General features: G+C 46.2%; 1 protein-coding gene across 4 annotated transcripts in view; it reads left to right on the top strand.

Moving 5' to 3' along the window:
* The window catches only part of mad1l1 (mitotic arrest deficient 1 like 1), a 41,792-nt gene that overhangs the window by 6,917 nt on the left and 9,345 nt on the right, over nt 1–25,530 (top strand). Inside the window, exons 10-16 of one of the 4 annotated variants that reach the window (XM_053477658.1) lie at nt 9,064–9,150; nt 13,803–13,947; nt 18,936–19,076; nt 19,192–19,248; nt 20,838–20,929; nt 22,991–23,081; nt 23,185–23,389. In XM_053477658.1, coding sequence (XP_053333633.1) covers nt 9,064–9,150; nt 13,803–13,947; nt 18,936–19,076; nt 19,192–19,248; nt 20,838–20,929; nt 22,991–23,081; nt 23,185–23,389 — 818 coding nt within the window. Of the gene's footprint in view, nt 1–9,063; nt 9,151–9,456; nt 9,492–9,918; nt 9,954–10,355; nt 10,382–13,802; nt 13,948–18,935; nt 19,077–19,191; nt 19,249–20,837; nt 20,930–22,990; nt 23,082–23,184; nt 23,390–25,530 lie in introns of those variants that run through there. The other 3 variants (XM_053477661.1, XM_053477662.1, XM_053477659.1) reach the window with 3 other exon arrangements.

The following is a 25,530-nucleotide window of genomic DNA, read 5'->3' as shown; positions in this document are numbered from 1 at the left end:
TCTAGATAATAATGAGATTGTTCCTGATGAGCAAGCCAAGTAAGTGTGAAGGCAACAGTGGCAAGGAAAATCTCCCTGAGATGGTAATAGGAAGAAACCTTGAGAGGAACCAGACTCAACAGGGAACCCATCCTCATCTGGGTGATAACGGATAGAAATTATATACAGCGCATCACTTTTTCCACATTTTGTTATGTCACAGCCTTATTCTAAAATGGATTAAAAAAAATTTTTCCTCAGAATTCTACACACAACACCCCATAATAACATGAAAAATGTTAATTGAGATTTTTGCAAACTCAGTAAAAATAAAAAAAAATTGAGAATGTACATAAGTATTCACAGCCTTTGTCATAAAGCTCAAAATTGAGCTCAGGAAGTTGTTTGGAGTTTCCCCTGATCATCCTGTTTCCCCTGATCATCCTGTTTCCCCTGATCATCCTTGTGATGTTTCTGCATCTTAATTGGAGTCCACTTGTGGTAAATTCAGTTGATTGGACATTTACATTTAGGCATTTGGCAGACGCTTTTATCCAGAGCGACTTACAAAAAGTGCTTTAATGTTTACATCATTGGATACATACTTACACTGGGTTAACTAGGTTAATAACTAAGTACCATTAGTCCAACACATCTGGGAAGATTTTTTTTTTTTTTTTTGGGGGGTAGTTAGTCCAAGTACTGGAGAAACAGATGCGTCTTGAGTCATCGTTTAAACATAGTCAAAGTCTCAGCTGTACAGACATCTACAGGACATGATTTGGAGAGACACACACCTGTCTATATAAGGTCCCACAGTTGACAGTTCATGTCAGAGCACAAACCAAGCATGAAGTCGGAGGAATTGTCTGTAGACCTCCGAGACAGGATTGTCTCCAGGCACAGATCTGGAGAAGGTTACAGAAAGATTTCTGCTGCTTTGAAGGTCCCAATGAGCACAGTGGCCTTCATCATCTGTAGTTGGAAGAAGTTTGAAACCACCAGGACTCTTCCTAGACCGGCCATCTAGACTGAGTGATCGGGGGAGAAGGGCCTTAGTCAGGGAGGTGACCAAGAACCTGATGGTCACTCTGTCAGAGCTCCAGAGGTTCTCTGTGGAAAGAGGGGAACCTTCCAGAAAGACAACCACCTCTGTAGCAATCCACCAATCTAGCCTATATGGTGGAGTGGCCAGACGGAAGTTACTCCTTAGTAAAAGGCACATGGCAGCCCGTCTGGAGTTTGCCGAAAGGCACCTGAAGGACACTCAGACCAAGAGAAACAAAGTTCTCTGGTCTGATGAGACAAAGATTAAACTCTTTGGTCTGAATACCAGGCGTCACGTTTGGAGGAAACCAGGCACCGCTCATCACCAGGCCAATACCATCCCTACAGTGAAGCATGGTGGTGGCAGCATTATGCTGTGGGGATGTTTTTCAGCGGCAGGAACTGGAAGACTAGTCAGGATAAAGGGAAAGATGACTGCAGCAATGTGCAGAGACATCCTGGATGAAAACCTCCTTCAGCGCACTCTTGACCTCAGACTGGGGCGACGGTTCATCTTTCAGCAGGACAACGACCCTAAGCACACAGCCAAGATATCGAAGGAGTGGCTTCAGGACAACTCTGTGAATGCCCTTGAGTGGCCCAGCCAAACCTCAGACTTGAATCTGATTGAACATTCTGGAGAGATCTTAAAATGGCTGTGCACCGACGCTTCCCATCCAACCTGATGGAGATTGAACGGTGCTGCAAAGATGAATGGGTGAAACTGGCCAAGGATAGGTGTGCCAAGCTTGTGGCATCATATTCAAAAAGACTTGAGGCTGTAATTGCTGCCAAAGATGCATCGACAAAGTATTGAGCAAAGGCTGTGAATACTTATGTACAGTCGTGGCCAAAAGTTTTGAGAATGACACAAATTAGTTTTCACCAAGTTTGCTGCTAACCTGCTTTTAGATCTTTGTTTCAGTTGTTTTTGTGATGTACTGAAATATAATTACAAGCACTTTATACGTTTTAAAGGCTTTTATCAACACAAATATTAGTTTTCACAAAGTTTATGGGATGAGTTACGCGTATGCCAGATTAAAGAGATGCGTCTTAAGTCTACTTTTAAACTGGGAAACTGTGTCTGAGCCCCGAACACTGTCTGGAACGCTATTCTAAAGCTTTGGAGCTAAATATGCAAACACACTACCCCTTTTTATAGATTTTGATATTCTGGGAACTACCAAAACTCCGGTGTTTTGTGACCTTAAGGAGCGTGGTGGATTATAGCGTATCAGAAGACTGGTTAGGTATGTGAGAGCTAAACCATTTAAAGCCTTGTATGTAAGTAGTACTATTTTGTAATTAATTCTAAACTGAACAGGTAGCCAGTGCAGGGATGATAATATTGGGGTTATAAGATCATATTTTCTGGATCTAGTTAGAACCCTGGCGGCTGCATTTAGGACTAACTGAAGCTTGTTTATTGAGGATGCAGGACAACCACCTAGTAATGCATTACAATAGTCCAGTCTGGAGGTCATGAAGTTGTGTAGTGTAGTGTTGTTGTGTAGTGTAGTTCAATTCAAATTTATTCGTATAGTGCTTTTAACAATTGTCATTGTTGCAAAGCAGCTTTACACAACCAAAAGAATTATTTTAGCTTGTATGTAATGTAAATGTGTATGAGAAAATGTGTCAAAGTCCCTGATGAACAAGCCGAGGGCGACAGTGGCAAAGGAAAAAAAACAGATGGCAATAGGAAGACACCTTGAGAGAACCCGGACTCAATAGGGAACCCATCCTCTTTTGGGTGAAACAGAGAGCAGGGATTGATCTGCATTCATACTGTGTGTTAGGTGGCAGGCAGTTCAGTATTGATGTTAACAGTTGATGTTAATATGGAGTCCAGGTGGTTATTGGAGACTCAGGTAGACTTGTAGGAAATTCCAGTTCTGAACTACAGAGCAGCTGCAGCCAAGTCAAGTCCTTAGAGAAACAGCTGTCAACATCAGTCGAGGCCAGAACTGTCTTCATGGTAGAGTGAAACCGTCCCCAGACACTGGACGCGTCACAAAGAGACACACGTGCCATTCACGTGAGGAGATCTCCAACCAGAAGCGGGGCACCATGATAAGTCAGACAGGTCCAGAGGGCAGAGGGAGTCTGGATCACTGGCAGCTCAGGACGACATGTGTAGCTCGACGAGAGAGAGGGGGAAATAGGGTAGAGAGAGGGGGAGAGAGAGCAGAAGAGAAGAGATAAGAGTTAGGTATGGTCACAGTCACATAATGTAAATGTATATTTAGTGTAGAGTGCAAGCAGAGACTCCGGCAGGACTAACTATGACATCATAACTAAAAGGAAGAGCAAGAAGGAAACACAGACATGAGGGGGAACTGAGATGTAAAGCAACCAATCACCTCACCGTCAACAAACCTGAGTGATCAATGAGAGTGAGGAAGACAGCATCTAAACATACCAGTTCACCATAATACTCTACGTCCATGAGTCCCCCAGATCTGCTCCTTTACCTAAGGCTAATCTATTTATAAAAATGCTTGGCTAAATAAATAGGTTTTTAGCCTGGACTTAAACACTGAGACTGTGTCTGAGTCCCGAACACTATTTGGAAGACTATTCCATAACTTTGGCACGTTGTAAGAAAAAGGTCGGACAAGCAGCCTGCATCATTTGATCGAAGTAGGCGTGGCAGATTGTAAGACACTAGCAGTTTACGCAGATACTGCCGCGCGAGACCATTTAATGCTTTATATGTCAAAAGTAGTATTTTAAAATCTATGCGAAATTTCACAGGGAGCCAATGCAGTGAAGATAAGATAGGGGTGATGTGCTCGTATCTTCTGGTTCTAGTGAGGACTCTCTCTGCTGCATTCTGGACTAGCTGAAGCTTGTTTATGCACCTAGTTGAACAACCAGACAGTAAGGCATTACAATAGTCCAACCTAGAGGTGATAAAAGCATGAACTAGTTTTTCTGCATCATTTAGCGACAATATATTTCTTATTTTGGCAATATTTCTGAGGTGAAAGAATGCTATCCTGGTAATATTATCTACATGAGCTTCAAATGAAAGACTGGAATCTATAATCACACCGAGGTCTTTTACTGTTGCACTTGATGAAACAGAAAGGCCATCTAAAGTTAAAGTGTGATTACTTCTAGCTGTATGCGGTCCTATGGCTAGAACTTCTGTCTTATAACGATTTTGCAGAAGAAAGTTAATTAGCATCCAATCTCTTATATCCTTTACGGATTGCTCAACTTTAGCAAGCTGGTTTTTCTCATCAGGTTTTGCTGAGACATATAACTGTGTGTCATCAGCATAACAATAAAAACTAATACCATGCTTACAGATTATGTTGCCCGAAGGAAGCAGTGGGCCTAAAACTGAACCCTGTGGAACACCAAACTCCACTAGAGAACATGCAGAATAATCACATAAATCACATAAATCTACATACTGATAACGATCTGTCAAATTAAATTTTATTTATATGGCGCTTTTAATAATGGTCATTGTCTCAAAGCAGCTTCACAAAAATGTAAGAATTTTTTAGAAACCGTGTCTGCTCCCCCCAACACTGTCTGGAAGGCTATTCCAAAGCTTTGGAGCTAAATATAAAATTGCCCTACCCCCTTTTGTAGATTTAAAAATTCTGGGAATTACAAGAAGTCCGGAGTTTTGTGATCTTAAGGAACGTGGTGGATTGTAGCATATCAGAAGACTGGTTAGGTATGTGGAAGCTAAACCATTTAAAGCCTTGTATGTAAGTAGTACTATTTTGTAATTGATTCTAAATTGAACAGGTAGCCAGTGCAGGGATGATAATATTGGGGTTATATGATCATATTTTCTGGATCTAGTGAGAACCCTGGCGGCTGCATTTAGGACTAACTGAAGCTTGTTTATTGAGGATGCAGGACAACCACCTAGTAATGCATTACAATAGTCCAGTCTGGAGGTCATGAATGCGTGAACTAGCTTTTCTGCATCAGATACGGATAAGATGCTTCTAAGTTTGGCGATATTTCTAAGATAGAAAAAGGCTGTTTTTGTGATATTGGAAATATGATTTTCAAAGGACAAGTTACTGTCTAATATTACGCCCAGGTCTTTTACTGTTGAGCTGGTAGTAACAGTACATCCTTCTAAACGCAGGCTGAATTGTGAAAGCTGTTGTGTGCTGGTTTTTGGGCCTATGAGTAATATCTTTGTCTTATCTGAATTTAGTAGTAATTTAAATAGCATCTAAGCCAGGAGAGGGCCGTTCCCTTAATTCCTACTGCATTTTCTACTCTGTGAAGAAGGATATTACGATCAATAGTGTCAAAAGCTACACTGAGGTCGAGTAACACAAGCATAGTTACACAACCCTGATCAGAGGCTAATAGAATGTCATTTACTACTTTAACGAGTGCTGTCTCTGTGCTGTGATGAGGCCTAAATCCTGACTGATACAGTTCATGCTGTTCAGTAGCTGCTCCGCTAATAGTTTTGCCAGAATCTAAGAGATAAATAAAAGGTGTGATATCGGCCTGTAATTGGACAGCTGACAGGGGTCGAGGTCAGGTTTCTTAATTATTGGTTTGATAACTGCTAATTTAAAAGATTTTGGAACATAACCAATGCTGAGTGAAGAATTAATTATTCTCAACAGGGGTTCTGTTATTGCTGGTACTATCTGTTTAAGAAAATGTGTCGGTACAGGATCTAATATACAGGTTGATGAGTTTGAAGAAGAGATGAGTGAAATTAGTTCACACGAAATTAGGTTCGACATGGTTAGTTCAATTTAAACACCTCTGTAAAGTTATCCTCACTAACCTCTGACTGACGAAGGCGTATATCGTTAGCTCCAGCATGTACCACTATCTTAGAGAACCTGTGCTGTCTTAGATCCCTAAGATTACATGCTATGTCCGGTGCTCTGGCTCCCAGGTTTCTCAGCGGGTGCATCACTGAGGAGAGCAAACCTGTTGGACATGTGAAGCGCAGAAGAGGTGTGCTCCGGTGGGCTAGCCTTAGCGTTAGCTTTGGCTGAAGGAGTATGCTGCTGAGTCGTCACCCACTCGCCCCGCTGTGAGGGCTCTAATGCCGGAGTCGGGGGCTGGTTATCTCCGCCTGCGGCACCCAGACTGTCCGCTACAGGAATAACACTGCTCTCGCGCTCTCTAACCCTCTCTAAAGTCTGAATTCGCTCCTCTAACGCTGATATCTTCTCCGTCAGAGTGCTCACTAACACACACCTATCACAAATAAAATTACCACTAACGACGGAGGAAGAATGTCTGAACATCCTGCACTCCACACACTGAACGAGGTGAATATTAGACATGATATCGTACCTGAGTCGGAGTTTAGTTGTTTGGAGCTGAATTCCGTTTGTTCTTCTTAGACGAAGAAACTCGCGTGTTCTCCAAAAAGCACAAAAAACTGAAAAAAGGCGAAGCCAAATAGTATAAAGATGTAAAAACTAGTTGCTATTAATATTATTATTCTATAAACGGAAAGCTATATATTTCGCGGCAGCAATACAAAAACAGAAAGCTACGTCATGCACCGGAAAAAAGTCTCAAGGTTTTACAACTGGTTCACTCCACACTCAACACTGCTGTTGTGTAGTGGTGTTGTGTAGTGGTGTTGTGTAGTGCAGTAATGTGTAGTTTTGTAGTGTAGTGGTGTTGTGTATTGTAGTGGTACTGTGTGTTGTAGTAATGTGTAGTGTAGTTGTGGTGTGTAGGGTTGTTGTGTAGGGGAGTGTTGTGTAGGGGAGTGTAGTGTTTTTGTGTAGTGTTGTTGTGTAGTATATTTTTGTGGAGTGTTGTGTAGTGGAGTTCTGTGGTGTAGTGTTTTAGTGTAGCGTAGTGTAGTTTTGTGGTGGTGTATAGTGTAGTCTTATCCAGTCGGGTGTGACGTAGTGACTGTAGTGTGATAGAGACTGCACGTCTACACTCGTGTTGTCAGATTAAAGGTACTGTGTGGAAATCCCTACACAAGCAAGGTGTCAGCTCTCTATGCTAATCGGCTATCCTGAGGCTATCACTAAGACCAGGCTCCGCCCCTTCCTTATTTGCCTTCAGTTAACGAGGTGAATATCACTTGATACAAGATGTATATACAGACACAATAACTCTGCACCTTCTTACTCTGAATAAAAAAGGAGAGCTGTGTCCTGATCTCTCAGAGTCGCCTGATTGGGGTGTGGTGCAGTGAGGGCGGGGTGAGACCCCCCTGTGACCCCACTCTTCCTGAGACCACGCCCAGTCCGTCCCGAGACTTCCTCCATCCATCCATCTCCTCCTGCGTGTCCAGGTCATGGGGCATCCGTCTCCCTCAGCACTGAAGCCCCTCCCACCTTCTCCCTCGCTCCCTCCTGGGGGATTCTCAGACACCCGAGACAAACTCGTTATCCAGTCCACACTTTCAAGCCCAAATTTGATTTATTTCTGCCATATAGCGAAGTGGGGGTGAGGGACGGAGATATAAAAAGGTGGAGGGGTAGAGAGAGGTAATGGTGGAGACGAAGACAGTACACATGTAAAGAGAGGGAGATAAAGAGAGTGCTGGAGAGAAGACGGAGAGATCAGAGAGAGAGGGGGATGTGTTATGAGGTGTTGATTAGTTTCCCAGTGTGACACTCGGCTGTCCTCAGCGCCACAGTCTGAACTGGACTGGAGTGCGTTGTGGATGCTGAGCAGGCGGGGTCTCTGCCCCGGGAGGCGGGGTCTCTGCCCCGGGAGGCGGGGTCTCTGCCCCGGGAGGCGGGGTCTCGGCCCGGCTCGGCACCGACACACTGACGTCCCCTGGTGTTCAGGCTGCAGGAAGTGTTTTAGCATGCGAGTCATGAGCTGGTGTCGCGGTGCCTGCTGCATGCTCCTGCCTCATCTCCTCTAATTACACTTAATCACTCGCGGAAATAATCACACAGTCTGGGCTTTAAAAAAAGTTTAGCTGCATTAATGAGTCGAGCGGTGGTGGCATTAAAGCCAAAGTTCGTCAAAGTTTCATCTCAACACTGACTGTTTGTTCTCGACCCATATTTAATTACCGCTGGTGTGAAGATCTGACCCGTTTCCTCCACCCCTCTCATTTATGTCATCTCTCATAAATAAAAGAGAAGTTTTGTCTGTATGTTGGTCAGAACTTGTTTTTATAATCATATCTTTATGTTTCAGACATTCTCAGGAAGAATTTCTGTCTGTCTGAATGTCTGTCCAGTCAGATTTTAATTTTGTTTTTTTACACAAAACCCTGTCTGGACAGAATGTAATGAAACTTTTTCAGTCCTTCGGTAAAGCCCGATGTTAAATCTGTCCCATAAATGACATCACAATGTTGAAAAATGACGTTATGATCAATTATATGCTAGATTATGTCACAGCATCTAGCGCTTTCTTTCTTTTTTTTTTCCTTTAATATATCGCTTTTTCTCCTCAAGGTGGGCATGGCTATACACGTCACTCAACAGAGCAAATCAATGCAATAGTTTACCGCGTATACACAGAGTATGCGAAAGACACAGAAATGATTGTAATGTATCTACAAGTTGCCAAAATCATCATGAAACAGAAGAGGTAAAGCGCGACACGGCTTGAATTACTCCAAAAAACAGGAAGAAGGTGGAAAACTAAACCTTCAATGATGTATGTACAGATCGATGTATGTTTATTCTTCCGCCGGGAAGTTTAAAACCAGTTTGTCTCTTATGTTCTGAAACCATGGTGTTAATAACGAGCAGTGATGTGAAGTCCCACAATGTGATAAACCGCGGGTCAGTGGAGCAAACACATCCGTAGCAGTCCGAGGTGAGGGCGTGTCCAATACCAGAACTGAGAGCCCGGGGTTATGTGCTGAACAGGGAGAGTATTTAAGAGTTGTACGTGACATGGACGTGGGCTTCAACATGAAATAATAATAATAATAATAATATCACTGATTACATTAAGAATCAGTAGATAATTTTTATTTTAACAAGACTTGTTGTTTGATGTGTATGTGTGTTCTACTCGAGGTTGTGTTACTCTGCTGTGTGTTACATGAGGTGCGACTGAGTGATGTTTTCTCCACAGGAAGCCGGAGGACTTGTCCAGGGAGGTGATGCAGATCCAACAGAGGGAGCTGAGTCTCAAACAGCAAAACTACACACTCAGCAGCAAGTAATAACACACACTACACTACACTACACACTACACTACACTATACACTATACACTACACTACACTACACACTACACTACACACTACACTACACTATACACTACACTACACTACACTACACTATACACTACACTACACACTATAGAGCTGAGTCTCAAACAGCAGAACTACACACTCAGCAGCAAGTAATAACACACACTACACTACACTATACACTACACTATACACTACACTACACTACACACTACACTACACTATACACTACACTACACTACACTATACACTACACTACACACTATAGAGCTGAGTCTCAAACAGCAAAACTACACACTCAGCAGCAAGTAATAACACACACACACTACACTACACACTTTGAAGCTGAGCCTGAAACAGCAGAACTACACACTCAGCAGCAAGTAATAACACACCTACACTACACTACACTACACACTAGACTACACTACACACTACACTACACACTACACTACACACTACACTATACACTACACACTACACTACACACTACACTATACACTACACACTACACTATACACTACACTATACACTACACTACACACTATAGAGCTGAGCCTGAAACAGCAGAACTGCACACTCAGCAGCAAGTAATAACACACACACTACACTACACTATACACTACACACTACACTATAAACTACACTATACACTACACACTACACTATACACTACACACTACACACTACACTATACACTACACACTACACACTACACTACACACTATAGAGCTGAGTCTTAAACAGCAAAACTACACACTCAGCAGCAAGTAATAACACACACACACTACACTACACACTTTGAAGCTGAGCCTGAAACAGCAGAACTACACACTCAGCAGCAAGTAATAACACACCTACACTACACTACACACTACACTACACACTACACTACACTACACACTACAGTACACACTACACTACACACTACACTACACTATACACTACACACTACACTATACACTACACTATACACACTACACTATAGAGCTGAGTCTCAAAGAGCAAAACTACACACTCAGCAGCAAGTAATAACACACACACTACACTACACACTACACTACACTACACTACACTACACTACACTATACACTACACACTACACTACACACTACACTACACACTACACTACACTATACACTACACTACACACTTTGAAGCTGAGCCTGAAACAGCAAAACTACACACTCAGCAGCAAGTAATAACACACACACACACACACACACACACACACACACACACACACTACACTACACACTTTAGAGCTGCGCCTGAAACAGCAGGACTACACACTCACTCAAGTAATAAACACACACACACTACACATGAAACAACACAAAATATAAACCACACACTACACACTACACGATTCTCCTGTCCGTCACCAAGCTCACCTGCTCTCATGTCTAAAGTGTAACAGAGAACATCTTCAGATACAGTAACATGATCTGAGAACTGAAGGATTTATGGGTTAAAAAAGGGAATTGTGTAGAAGCATCCAGACGTCAGGGTGTTAGACCCGGCCGTGTTGGTTAGAACAGGGTTCTGTACAGCGTGGGCTTATGTAGTAAAATGATTCACTTGTGTGTGTGTGTGTGTGTGTGTGTGTCTGTATGTGTGTATGCACCCCTGATCCGTCGTCTCGTTCACGTTCACCCTAACACCTTTAAAATTACTCACCTCGTTACCTTTAGAGTCGAATCAGACTGTACGTCTCGTTAATGATAATTAATCAGTAATCAGCTGTTACACAGTCCCTCCCACTCAGTCTAATCTCATCTAACTCGGCTAACACACCTGCACATGTTCACTCCAGATAGGATTCCATACATTCAGCTGAACTTTCATCTTCTATATCTAAGCTGAGGATCTCTCCAGCTTCATCAGAGTTCTTTACCTCCTCACTGAAGCCAGGTAGATCCTCCTCTCCAGGTTTCAGAGTCTCGGAGTGATCTCACCATCTTTTCCTTAAACTTGTGTTTTTTTCATTATTTATTTTTGTCTGTTCTGTAAATCAGACGGTGTTCAGTCCACAGGAGCTGCCATCTGTCTGCGGCACACGTCTGGTCGCTCCAGTGGTTCAGTCAGAGCGGGATTCACATGTCAGAAGCAGCTCTCTCTCTCTCTCTCTCTCTCTCTTTGTCACTCTGCCCCTCCCCTACCTCCTCTGTAATGGGCTCCAGACTCTTTAGGGTGCTGAGGAGTTGCTCGTTATGAGAGCTGACACTAATGAGGCTGCTGTTATTGTCTTCAGAGACGTGTTTTAAATTCTGCTGTCGTTTTTCTACGTTTTTACTTGTTTTATAATTTCTTGTGAAGACCAGACTGTCGACTGAAGGCACTTTATAACCAATCGTGCTGCTCACCTCAGCGCTTTAACTCTGAGAGTCGTGTTTTTATTTCACAGAGCTGATGTTCAGAAAGTATTAGCACTCTTTTGCTTATTCGTAATTATCTTTGTGGAAACACTCTAAATGGAAATAATAAAAAAAAACACTGAGTTTTAAACGTCATCTTTAAACTATAATAATTAGGATCTTCATTTCTCTATAATATTATTAGATTAGAGGTCACTCTGGGGCAGGTCAGGGGAGTCACTCCGTCATCATCAACTCCGTCATCATCAACTCCGTCATCATCAACTCCGTCATCATCCTCGTCATCATCCTCGTCATCAACTCCGTCATCATCAACTCCGTCATCATCAACTCCGTCATCATCAACTCCGTCATCATTAACTCCGTCATTTCCTTGTCATTAACTCCGTCATTTCCTTGTCATCACACCCGTCATCAATCTGGTTGTCTGTAAGGTACTGACTGAGATGTTGAGGACTGAAACAGTTCACACACGCTGGAAGAACTCTTCCCAGCGCAGAAGTGTTAGAGAGACGTGAGCGTGTGCGGCCCAGTGTTTCCTGCTGCAGTACATACAGACTGTGATGAAGGAGTCGAGTAACACGTCAGTCCTGATTACATGGAGATCGTGGAGATCAGAACATCTGAGTCAAACGACACATCCAGCACGGCTCCTCCGTCTGACGTCTGCAGGAGAGCGCGAGCTGCTGGGACGTTTGTCAGCCCGTCATCGCCTGTAGTAACTTAGCTAGCGTTCAGTGTTCTGTATGTTACGTATTAGCATTGTTTGTTCATATTGCATAACATATTGTTCTCCTGCAGACTTTTTCCAAGATGGCGCCGGTGAGGTTGGCTGCCATCATGACTGCTCCGACCCCCTTTTCTTTGTTTTTGTTTTTTAAGTTAGTTTTTAAGTTCGGCCCCCGAGGAAAACGTCGTCAGGAACAGGCTGAGAGTTGGTGCACACCGCACACCTCTGCTTAGCATCCTGCTCGCCAACGTCCAGTCACTGGAGAACAAGCTCAATGACCTCAGGACCAGGGTAAAGTTCCAGAGAGACATTCGGGACTGCAATCTCCTCTGCTTCACCGAGACATGGCTGAACCCAGCGGTGCCGGACCACGCCATCCAGCCGGCCGAGTTCTTCTCGGTTCACCGCATGGACAGGACACGGGACTCGGGGAGGTCAAGGGGAGGCGGCGTGTGTTTAATGGTGAACAGCAGCTGGTGGAACAGCGCAAGCGTTGTTCTTCTTACACGCTCCTGCACACCAAACCTGGAACTACTGTCCATCATGTGTCGCTAGGGTTAGGGTTAGGGTTAGGGTTAGGACTAAGGCCAGGTAGATAGTGAACAACCTCAGCCATCCCAATAATGGACTGTTCTCTCTGTTGAGGTCAGGAAAGCGATTCCGCTCCCTGAAGGCCAACACAGAGAGACTGAGGAGGAGCTTCTTCCCGCAGGCAATACGGTCTCTCAACAACACCATGCAGGACTAATACAATGTTTTTGTAACATCCAACATTGACTGGACAATCCTGGAGACTATGGACACATTTATACACACTTGCACTACATATTTATATTTTCATTTCTGGACCATTGCACACGACACTTTAATAAGTCACTTTTTATGCCTATTTGCACACACTCAAGTCCTTTTTTTTCCACACTAAATTTTTACATTTTTACAAATGAATATTTTCTCTATTTTGCTATATTGTGAATGTTCTTATTTGTACAGTATATTTTTATTTTTATCCTAGTTAAATTTATTTTCTATCATATTTCATTTATTCATATTTATTTCTTATCTATAAGCTTAAAACATTTTTTAAGGTCACTGGCGCTCGTATAAGCATTTCACTGCATATCGTACGGTGTATGTGACAAATAAAATTAGAATTTGTGATTTAGATGCTAAAGATTTAGCTTGCAGAGGCGCAAGTGTGTGTGTGTGTGTGTGTGAGAGAGAGAGAGAGAAGAGATGTCAGGGGGTGAAAAGAGTCGGCTCTGACTGTGTCAGGCTTCTGCTCAGGGATTCCTCCTCTTGTGACACACACACACAGTATCCTATTACAGTTCAGCCGTCTATAAAACCGAGTGTAATGTGGAGGCACGCTGCTGCACCCTTGCCTGTGGTGAACATCTGGATGTGCAGAATGATCTACACGTCTCACCACTTCACCTCCCTCGCTCTAACACCAGGTCTCTCTCTCTCTCTCTGTGTCTCTCTCTCTCCTCCTGTCCTCTGTCCCTCAGCATCCGCAGCCTGGAGAAGACTCGTGTGCAGGTCCAGTCTGAGACGTCCGAGTTTCGCTCCAAAGCCCTGGAGGAGCAGAAGAAGAGAGAGAACCAGGACGCTCTGGTGCGCCGCCTGCAGAAGAGAGTGCTGCTCCTGACCAAGGTCTGATCCGCATCAGTAACACCCCACCCAGGACCACGCCTCCTCTGAACCCTGACCCGCCCACATTAACATCACAGTACTTAACCTTAACACCACTACAGCACCTCTACTCTAACTGAACCCGAGATGCTTTAAATACCTGTCTATTTTAAACTGGTACTTATTTATCCAAACATTTATTTACCTATCACACTGTTAGGCAGACAGGGGGAGAGAGAGAGAGAGACCAGCAGAGAGAGAGAGAGACCAGCAGAGAGAGAGAGAGACCAGCAGAGAGAGAGAGAGACCAGCAGAGAGAGAGAGACCGAAAGATCAGCAGAGAGAGAGACCGAGAGACCGAAAGATCAGCAGAGAGAGAGAGACAGAAAGATCAGCAGAGAGAGAGAGAGGGACAGAAAGATCAGCAGAGAGAGAGAGAGACAGAAAGATCAGCAGAGAGAGAGAGAGACCGAGAGATCAGCAGAGAGAGAGAGAGACCGAGAGATCAGCAGAGGAGAGAGACAGACAGAAGGATCAGCAGAGAGAGAGAGACAGACAGAAGGATCAGCAGAGAGAGAGAGACAGACAGAAGGATCAGCAGAGAGAGAGAGACAGACAGAAGGATCAGCAGAGAGAGAGAGACAGACAGAAGGATCAGCAGAGAGAGAGAGACAGACAGAAGGATCAGCAGAGAGAGAGAGACAGACAGAAGGATCAGCAGAGAGAGAGAGACAGACAGAAGGATCAGCAGAGAGAGAGAGAGACAGAAGGATCAGCAGAGAGAGAGAGAGAGACAGAAGGATCAGCAGAGAGAGAGAGAGACAGAAGGATCAGCAGAGAGAGAGAGAGAGAGACAGAAGGATCAGCAGAGAGAGAGAGAGAGAGACAGAAGGATCAGCAGAGAGAGAGAGAGAGACAGAAGGATCAGCAGAGAGAGAGAGAGAGACTGAAGGATCAGCAGAGAGAGAGAGAGAGACTGAAGGATCAGCAGAGAGAGAGAGAGAGACTGAAGGATCAGCAGAGAGAGAGAGAGAGACAGAAGGATCAGCAGAGAGAGAGAGAGAGACAGAAGGATCAGCAGAGAGAGAGAGAGAGACAGAAGGATCAGCAGAGAGAGAGAGACAGAAGGATCAGCAGAGAGAGAGAGAGAGACAGAAAGATCAGCAGAGAGAGAGAGAGACAGAAAGATCAGCAGAGAGAGAGAGAGAGACAGAAAGATCAGCAGAGAGAGAGAGAGAGACAGAAGGATCAGCAGAGAGAGAGAGAGAGACAGAAGGATCAGCAGAGAGAGAGAGAGAGACAGAGGGATCAGCAGAGAGAGAGAGAGAGACAGAGAGATCAGCAGAGAGAGAGACAGACAGAGAGATCAGCAGAGAGAGAGACAGACAGAGAGATCAGCAGAGAGAGAGAGAGAGAGACAGAGAGGTCAGCAGAGAGAGAGAGAGAGAGAGACAGAGAGGTCAGCAGAGAGAGAGAGAGAGAGACAGAGAGGTCAGCAGAGAGAGAGAGAGAGAGACAGAGAGGTCAGCAGAGAGAGAGAGAGAGAGACAGAGAGGTCAGCAGAGAGAGAGAGAGAGAGACAGAGAGGTCAGCAGAGAGAGAGAGAGAGACAGAGAGGTCAGCAGAGAGAGAGAGAGAGAGAGACAGAGAGGTCAGCAGAGAGAGAGAGAGAGAGACAGAGAGGTCAGCAGAGAGAGAGAGAGACAGACAGACAGAGAGATCAGCAGAGAGAGAGAGAGAGAGAGACAGAGAGATCAGCAGAGAGAGAGAGAGAGAGAGAGAGACAGAAGGATCAGCAGAGAGAGAGAGAGAGAGAGGGACAGAAGGATCAGCAGAGAGAGAGAGAGAGGGACAGAAGGATCAGCAGAGAGAGAGAGAGAGGGACAGAAGGATCAGCAGAGAGAGACAGAGAGGGACAGAGAGATCAGCAGAGAGAGACAGAGAGATCAGCAGAGAGAGAGAGAGAGACAGAGAGATCAGCAGAGAGAGAGAGACAGAGAGATCAGCAGAGAGAGAGAGAGAGACCGAGAGATCAGCAGAGAGAGAGAGAGAGACAGAGAGATCAGCAGAGAGAGAGAGAGAGACCGAGAGATCAGCAGAGAGAGAGAGAGAGACCGAGAGATCAGCAGAGAGAGAGAGAGAGACCGAGAGATCAGCAGAGAGAGAGAGAGAGACCGAGAGATCAGCAGAGAGAGAGAGAGAGACAGAGAGATCAGCAGAGAGAGAGAGAGAGAGACCGAGAGATCAGCAGAGAGAGAGAGAGAGACCGAGAGATCAGCAGAGAGAGAGAGAGAGACCGAGAGATCAGCAGAGAGAGAGAGAGAGACCGAGAGATCAGCAGAGAGAGAGAGAGAGAGAGACCGAGAGATCAGCAGAGAGAGAGAGAGAGAGAGACCGAGAGATCAGCAGAGAGAGAGAGAGAGAGAGACCGAGAGATCAGCAGAGAGAGAGAGAGAGACCGAGAGATCAGCAGAGAGAGAGAGAGAGACCGAGAGATCAGCAGAGAGAGAGAGAGAGACCGAGAGATCAGCAGAGAGAGAGACCGAGAGATACAGAACAGAAAGATCAGCAGAGAGAGAGAGAGAGAGAGACAGAAGGATCAGCAGAGAGAAAGAAAGAAAGAAAAATCAGCAGAGAGAGAGAGACCGAGAGATCAGCAGAGAGAGAGAGAGAGACCGAGAGATCAGCAGAGAGAGAGAGAGAGACCGAGAGATCAGCAGAGAGAGAGAGAGAGACCGAGAGATCAGCAGAGAGAGAGACCGAGAGATACAGAACAGAAAGATCAGCAGAGAGAGAGAGAGAGAGAGACAGAAGGATCAGCAGAGAGAAAGAAAGAAAGAAAAATCAGCAGAGAGAGAGAGACAGAGAGATCAGCAGAGAGAGAGAGACCGAGAGATCAGCAGAGAGAGAGAGAGAGAGACCGAGAGATCAGCAGAGAGAGAGAGAGAGACCGAGAGATCAGCAGAGAGAGAGAGAGAGACCGAGAGATCAGCAGAGAGAGAGAGAGAGACCGAGAGATCAGCAGAGAGAGAGAGACCGAGAGATCAGCAGAGAGAGAGACCGAGAGATACAGAACAGAAAGATCAGCAGAGAGAGAGAGAGAGAGAGAGAGAGACAGAAGGATCAGCAGAGAGAAAGAAAGAAAGAAAAATCAGCAGAGAGAGACCGAAAGATCAGCAGAGAGAGAGACAGAGAGAGACCGAAAGATCAGCAGAGAGAGAGACAGAGAGAGGCCGAAAGATCAGCAGAGAGAGAGACAGAGAGAGACCGAAAGATCAGCAGAGAGAGAGACAGAGAGAGACCGAAAGATCAGCAGAGAGAGAGACAGAGAGAGACCGAAAGATCAGCAGAGAGAGACAGAGAGAGACCGAAAGATCAGCAGAGAGAGAGAGAGAGACCGAGAGATCAGCAGAGAGAGAGACCGAGAGATCAGCAGAGAGAGAGAGAGACCGAGAGATCAGCAGAGAGAGAGAGAGACCGAGAGATCAGCAGAGAGAGAGATAGACCGAGAGATCAGCAGAGAGAGAGAGAGACCGAGAGATCAGCAGAGAGAGAGAGAGAGAGACCGAGAGATCAGCAGAGAGAGAGAGAGAGGGACCGAGAGATCAGCAGAGAGAGAGAGAGAGGGACCGAGAGATCAGCAGAGAGAGAGAGAGACCGAGAGATCAGCAGAGAGAGAGAGAGACCGAGAGATCAGCAGAGAGAGAGAGAGACCGAGAGATCAGCAGAGAGAGAGGGACCGAGAGATCAGCAGAGAGAGAGAGACCGAGAGATCAGCAGAGAGAGAGAGAGGGACCGAGAGATCAGCAGAGAGAGAGAGAGAGGGACCGAGAGATCAGCAGAGAGAGAGAGAGAGAGAGACCGAGAGATCAGCAGAGAGCGAGGGAGAGAGAGAGACAGAAAAATTAGCAGAGAGAAAGCGAAGGACCGAGGGAGAGGGAACGACAGAAAGAGAGCGAGAGAGAGAGAGAAAGGGAACAAGAGAGAGGGACCGTGAGACAGAGAGAGAGAGATGCCGAGACATCAAGAGAGAGAGACAGGTCAACAGAGAGAGAGAGAGAGAGAGAGAGAGAGAGAGACAGGTCACCAGAGAGGGAGATGGGACAACAGAGAGAGAAAGACCGAGAGAGAAACAGGTCAACAGAGAGAGAAAGAGAAAAAGAGAGTGAGAGAGACAGGTCAACAGAGAGAGAGAGAGAGGTCTACAGAGAGGGAGAAAGAGAGAGGGAAAAAGAGACAGTTTAACAGGATGAGAAAGAGAGAGACGCAGGTCAACAGAGAGGGAGACGGGACAACAGAGAGAAAAAGAAAGAGAGAGAGAGACAGGTCAACAGAGGGAGAGAGAGACCGAAAAAGAGATCAACAGAGGGAGAGACAGGTCAAAAGAGAGAGAGAGGGAGACAGCTAAACAGGATGAGAGAGGGAGACAGAGAGACAGGTCGGGAGAGGGAGAGAGAGAGAGACAGCTCAACAAAGGGAGAGAACTGAACTGAAAGAGAAACAAGGGTCAAGGGAGGGAGAGAGAGAGAGAGGTTGAGAGAGATCAACAGAGAGTAAGAGAGACAGGTCAACAGATACAGAAACAGAGAGACAGAGACAGAAAAAGAGAGACAGGTCAACACACAGAGAGAGAGAGAGAGAGAGAGAGAGAGAGAAGGGTTAACAGAGAGAGCTTAAAATTTTATTTTTTATTAGTTTATCAGATTATTGTAGGTGTGTGTGTATGTGTGCGTGTTGATGATACAGCTTGAGGTGTTATTGATCTTTGGGTCTAAGCTTCAGAGCTGGATCTTCTGTTTAATCGACTCTAAATACACACACACACACACACACACACACACATGCACACACACATGCACATATACATACACACGCACACCCCTATACATACACATGTACATGAGTTTGTGTTTAGTTGTTGTTTTTATGTAGTCTTTGTTTTTATCTTTTTGTGTGTGAGTGAAGTATCTGTTAAACACTTTGTGTGTGTGTGTGTGTGTGTGTTTCAGGAGCGTGACGGTATGAGGGCGATCCTGGAGTCCTACGACACAGAGCTAGCCGCTAGTGAGTACTCTCCTCAGCTCACACGCAGAGTTAAAGAGGCTGAAGAGATGCTGCAGAAAGTCCAGAACCACAACACTGAGATGGAGGTGAACATCTGGACTTCTGATTTACACACACACACACACACACACACACACACACACACACACACACATATATCATGGTCCTGATTATAAATTCTATATTTATGTCCTGTTGTAGATCCAGCTGTGTAAAGCTCAGGAGGAGGTTGGAACCTTCAAACTGCAAGCTCATCAGGTACACGTGTGCACATACATACACGCACACACACGCACACACACACACACGCACCTTTAAAACAAACATCTAAAGACGAATTAGAATTTAGCGGCATAACTGCGAGAGCGGTGGTGTAACGGTGGTGTAACATTGTAGCAGTGGTGTAACACTGTCGTTATGCTGCAGAAACGATGCGGTGGTGTAACGGTGTGGCGGTGGTGTAACGGTGTAGTGGTGATGTAAATGTGTAGCAGTGGTGTAACACTGTCGTTATGCTGCAGAAACGATGCGGTGGTGTAACAGTGGTGTAACGGTGTAGCGGTGGTTTAACGGTGTAGTGGTGATGTAAATGTGTAGCGGTGGTGTAACACTGCTGTAAATGTGTAGCATTGCAGTAACAGTATACCGCTGCTGTAACAGTGTAGCGTTTCCCTAACAGTGGAACATTGTGTGTGTAACGGTGGTTTAACAGAGTAGCACACTGGGCAGTAACAGTGTATCAGTGGTGTAACACTGCAGTAACAGTATAGAAGTGCAGGAACAGTGTAGCGGTGGTGTAACATTGCCGTAACAGTGTAGAGTTGATGTAGCGAATAAAGACCTTGCCGCTCTCTCAACACCGACAAGGTCTTTATTCAGCACTGCTCCTTCAGGAGGTCGGCTCTCGTCCCCGTGTCACCGCGGCGTTAAACAGTGGAGCGCTTGTGGGAGCGCTGGCCCAGATCCCTCTTTAACTCGTCCCATTTCTCACAGACGTGTTCCTCCTCCTCCTGTAGGGGGCAGCAGAGCAGAGAGGGTTCCTGGAGAAGTGTGTGTGCTTGTGCGAGTGTGCATGTGTGTACTCCGCGTGCATGTGTGTGTGTGAGACTCGGTGTTGGGGCTGATGGGATCACAGACAGATTCAGATAAGTAGAGTCGGGGTCGTCCGCGCCAGCTAGCATGTTAGCGTTAACTAATTGGATCACGAGGAGTGTTAGCATGTGTGGTATTAGCTTATTCTCCTTCAAACACACACACACACACACACACACACACACACACTCCTCAGTGTACACAAGAGAGAAGACTAAACTCATTTAATCACACACACGCGTCAGAAACACACGTACGTCTCACACACGTCACACGTCTCACACACGCGTCAAACGTGTCTCACACACACGTCTCACCCACACCCCAAACGCGTCTCACCCACACGTCTCACCCACACGTCTCACACACACGTCTCACCCACACCCCAAACGCGTCTTACCCACACGTCTCACCCACACGTCTCACCCACACGTCTCACCCACACGTCTCACACACACGTCTCACACACACGTCTCACACACACGTCTCATATACACGCGTCACAGACACACACGCGTCTCACACACCCACACACTTGTAACACACACACACACACACACTCGTCACATGTTAACAGAGACACACACTTTAAAACCATTTGATAAGAACATTTATCAAAATTCTCCACATCGCCGTAGCAACTGCATTAACTCTGTGTGTGTGTGTGTGTATATATGTATATATATAATGTGTGTGTATATATATGTGTGTGTATATATATATATATAGTGTGTGTGTGTGTGTGTGTGTGACAGGCTGCTGTTGAACTGGAGTCTCTGAGAGAACAGAAGTGTTCTGTGTCTGAGTCGAGTCCCATAGCAACAGAGGAGGAGATTACATTCCTAAGGTAAGAGACCTGTACACGTGTGTGTGTGTGTGTGTGTGTGAGATATTATACCATATACATGTGTGTGTGTTACAGGTAAAGCACAAACAAAAGTATGTAAACAAAAGTATAAAATCTGATTGGATGATGAAGTCTGCTGCTGCACCAATCAGATTTCACACACACACACACACACACACCCGTCTCTGCTCGTACTGAGGCTACTCCTGTGTGTGTGTGTGTGTGTGTGTGTGTTTAGTGTGAGCAGTGTTATTTCTGATTAACGTGACTTTGTGCTTTGCTCTTTGATCAGACGAGTCACATGTAAACGGTCCTTTTGTCCCTAACGAGCTCGGCGTTATTATAATCAGGCGTCTGGAGCGTCCTGTCGTCTCGTCATACATTAATCATGAGTTTTACTGAAGCGCGCCGGTGTTCGCGGGAGACGAGGAGGAACGCGGGGGCGCTAACGTACGGCGCACACACCCGCGGCCGCGCTGTCACACCCCGCGCGCCAGTTCCATGACCGTCAGAAGTTATTTCACAGACATTATTCACTCTCTCTCGTCTCAGGAAGGATCTCCTCGTCTCCCTGCTGACAGGGGCGGTTGCCATGGAAACGGGTCTCTCCATTAAACCGTATTAAGTAGATGAGACAACGAGATAACAGAGAGGAGCGGGAGGAGGACAGCAGTGAGACACGGGACAGGAAGCGCGTTTTCCCTCCAGGAAGCCACCAGACACACACACACACACACACACACGCTTGGCGTGATTAGTCCCATCTCAGCAAAACAAACATTCCTGACATTTCTTTTAGTTTATCAGAGACGGTACGACCTGAATGCTGGCCACCTCACCACTCACCTCATTATACACGTGTGTGTGTGTGTGTGTGTGTGTGTGTGTACAGGAGGAGAGCTGAACACACACAGCAGTTTCACACCGAGTCAGTAAATGATTTGGTGATTATATAGATGACAGAATCAGTTAAACACATGTTGTGACCAGTATTTATCTTCCTTTTTTCCATCCAAACCAACACACAGACACACACAGACACACACACACACACACAGACACACACATACACAGACACACACACACACAGACACACACACACACACACAGACACACACATACACAGACACACACACACACAGACACACACACACACAGACACACACAGACACACACACACACACACAGACACACACACACACAGACACACACATACACAGACACACACATACACAGACACACACATACACAGACACACACATACACAGACACACACATACACAGACACACACAGACACACACACACACAGACACACACACACAGACACACACACACAGACACACACACACACAGACACACACACACACAGACACACACACACACAGACACACACACACACAGACACACACACACAGACACACACACACAGACACACACACACAGACACACAGACGCACACACACACACAGACACACACACACACACAGACACACACACACACAGACACACACACACACACACACACACACACACACACACAGACACACACACACACACAGACACACACACACACAGACACACACACACACAGACACACACACACACAGACACACACACACACACACAGACACAAAAAACCCCACGTAAAATCCAAAACACACGGCGTGATCGATCACTTCCTCACTGCAGCACCGGACTCGACTCCGACCGGACCAGAACCGACCCAAACCCGGGTCACTCTCACACACTCGGGTGCCAAAATGTGCAGTTCCTCAGATGACCACTAGTCTGACTAGTTTAACCGTCATCGCTGCAGTTCCGTATGAGTGACGCGGGACGGCTTGTAGCGTACAGACTGCTGGGTTCAATCAGACGCTAAGTAACGTTAGCATATACACCAATGTTTAGCTACGCTAAAGCTAAGGTACCTAGCTTGTGGTAACTCCTGCCTTCCTCTTCACATCGCTTCGCGCCGCGGACACACACAGTTTATCAGAGTGATGACTTGGTGTGTGTGTGTGTGTGTGTGTGTGTGTGTGTGTGTGTGTGTGTTCCTGCAGGTTGAAGGTTGAGGAGCTGGAGTCAGAACGCCAGAAACTGGAGGAGCAGAACAACGTTCTGGAGATGAGACTAGAGAGACACAACCTGCAGGTATCCCCCCCCCCCCTCCTGTCCCTCCCTTCCTTCTCTCTCTCTCTCTCTCCTCCTTCTGTCAGTCATAGCGTCTCGTACTCGTGTGTGTGTGTGTCTGCAGGGTGATTATGACCCGGTGAAGACTAAGGTGGTTCACTTCCGTCTGAACCCCACCAGCGTGGCGAAGCACGAGCGCGCCGAGGAGGCGGAGCAGCTGAAGGTGGAGTGCGAGCGTCTGCGAGAGCGCCTTCGCAAGCTGGAAGCGGGCGGAGCCGTCACGTCAGACGACACCACGCTCATCCTCCCGCCTTCACAGGAGATATTGGGTACGCATCCTTGGGGGGGCGGGGTTCCGTACTCAGACACGCCTCCCTCAGACTATGAGTGATTTCTCGTTGCCATGGCGATACGGGAGGCGTGTCTTACTCTGAATAAATGGAAATAAATCACTTCAGTGTGAGGAGTGACTTCACTATGGCTTTATATTTATTTATGTGTTTGTTTTATTTATTTATTTACTGAGGGGGACGTGATGTGCTGTGAGTCACCTTTTAATGTTTACTTTCAGAACTAATTTCTCTCTCTGTCTCTCTCTGTCTGTCTGTCTCCCTCTCTGTCTGTATCTGTCTGTCTGTCTCCCTCTCTGTCCTTCTCTCTCTGTCTGTCTGTCTCCCTCTCTGTCCTTCTCTCTCTGTCTGTCTGTCTCCCTCTCTGTCTGTCTCTGTCTGTCTGTCTCCCTCTCTGTCTGTCTCTGTCTGTCTGTCTCCCTCTCCCTCCCTCTCTGTCTGTCTCTGTCTGTATCTGTCTCTGTCTGTCTCCCTCCCTCTCTGTCTGTCTGTCTCTGTCTGTCTCCCTCCCTCTCTGTCTGTCTCCCTCCCTCTCTGTCTGTCTCCCTCCCTCCCTCTGTCTGTCTCTCTCAGTCTCCCTCCCTCTGTCTGTCTCTCTCTGTCTGTCTGTCTCCGTCCCTCTCTGTCTGTCTCCCTCCCTCTCTGTCTGTCTGTCTCTGTCTGTCTCCCTCCCTCTCTGTCTGTCTCCCTCCTCTCTGTCTGTCTCCCTCCCTCTCTGTCTGTCTCTCTCAGTCTCCCTCCCTCTCTGTCTCTCTCTGTCTGTCTGTCTCCGTCCCTCTCTGTCTGTCTCTGTCTCCCTCCCTCCCTCTCTGTCTGTCTCCCTCCCTCTCTGTCTGTCTCTGTCTCCCTCCCTCCCTCTCTGTCTGTCTCCCTCTCTCTCTGTCTCTGTCTGTCTCTTTCTCTCTCTCTCCCTCTTTGTCTCCTTCTCTCTTTCTCTCTCTTTCTCCCTCTCCTTCTCTTCCTCTCTCTGTCTGTCTGTCTCCCTCCCTCTCCCTCTCTCTTTCTCTCCCTCTTCCTCTCTCTCTCTCCCTCCCTTTCTGTCTCTCTCTCTCTGTCTGTCTCCCTCTCTTTCCCTCTCTCTCTCTCCCCCGTTCCTGATGTCTTATTAATTCAGTACTGTTGTTTTATTTTCACTCAGATGCTCAGATCTACAGTTTACTCCAGAATAATTTACAGTCAGGGGTGTAAGGTCTCCGACTGCAGTGTGTGTGTGTGTGTGTATGTGTGTTTGTGTGTGTGTGTGTGTGTGTATGCGCTCGACTGGTAAAAGTCTTGAATTTTTCTCATTAAGCTCGTGATCAGCACTGTGTTTTCTCTCTCTCTCGCTGGAAATGTAAAGAAAATCGACAGGCCTGGCATCCACCGTCGCCATGGCAACAGCCCTGATTATCGCTCCTTTATTTCCTGCGTTTCATACCTGAAGTCAGCTTTTCCAGGGTATTGTGTTCAGATCTCTCTCTCTCTCTCTCTCGGTTTCTCTGATTTCGTGTGTTTGTTCTCTCGCACCGCAGCCCCGGGGGAATCGCTTCTTCTCTTTCTCTTTCTCTTCACATTGATCGCTGCTCAGAAAGCTCGAGCGTGCCAGATGCAGGAAGGAGGAAGTGTACGTGTGGAGAAAATTACTCGTAACCAATAAGAACATCGGCGTGAATCCTTCACTCCTCATAAACACTCCGCTCCTTTCCCCTGTGTGTGTGTGTGTGTGTGTGTGATTGACCTTCTCTTTGGTGTGTGAGACGTGTCTTATTGTCTCGTCTCTCACACACAGGTTTAAAATATACACACATTATTGATTTATATCATGATGTTTGGTGTAATTTTAAGGAGTTGTATTCCAAGAGTTCCGCGTTCAGCAGTGTGTGGATCAGCGCCCGCTCCAGCACCACATGGGTTCACTGTTTATAATGCACACAGTGTCTGAGCAAATTATTTTACAACATAGGAAGGTGCGTCCTCACTGTGGGCGTGTTCTGACTGTATGTATGTCCTGATTGTGGGCGTGCCCTGACGATAGGCGTGTCCTGGCGATGTGTGTGTCCTAACTGTAGGTGTGTCCTGATCCTGGTTGTACATCCTGTCTGTGGGCGTGTCCTGATCCTGGTTGTTTTTTGACTGTGGGC

Source organism: Clarias gariepinus, chromosome 18 (assembly GCF_024256425.1).
Source record: "Clarias gariepinus isolate MV-2021 ecotype Netherlands chromosome 18, CGAR_prim_01v2, whole genome shotgun sequence".
NCBI classification, from domain to species: domain Eukaryota; kingdom Metazoa; phylum Chordata; class Actinopteri; order Siluriformes; family Clariidae; genus Clarias; species Clarias gariepinus.
This window is presented reverse-complemented; position numbering and strand designations above follow the sequence as displayed.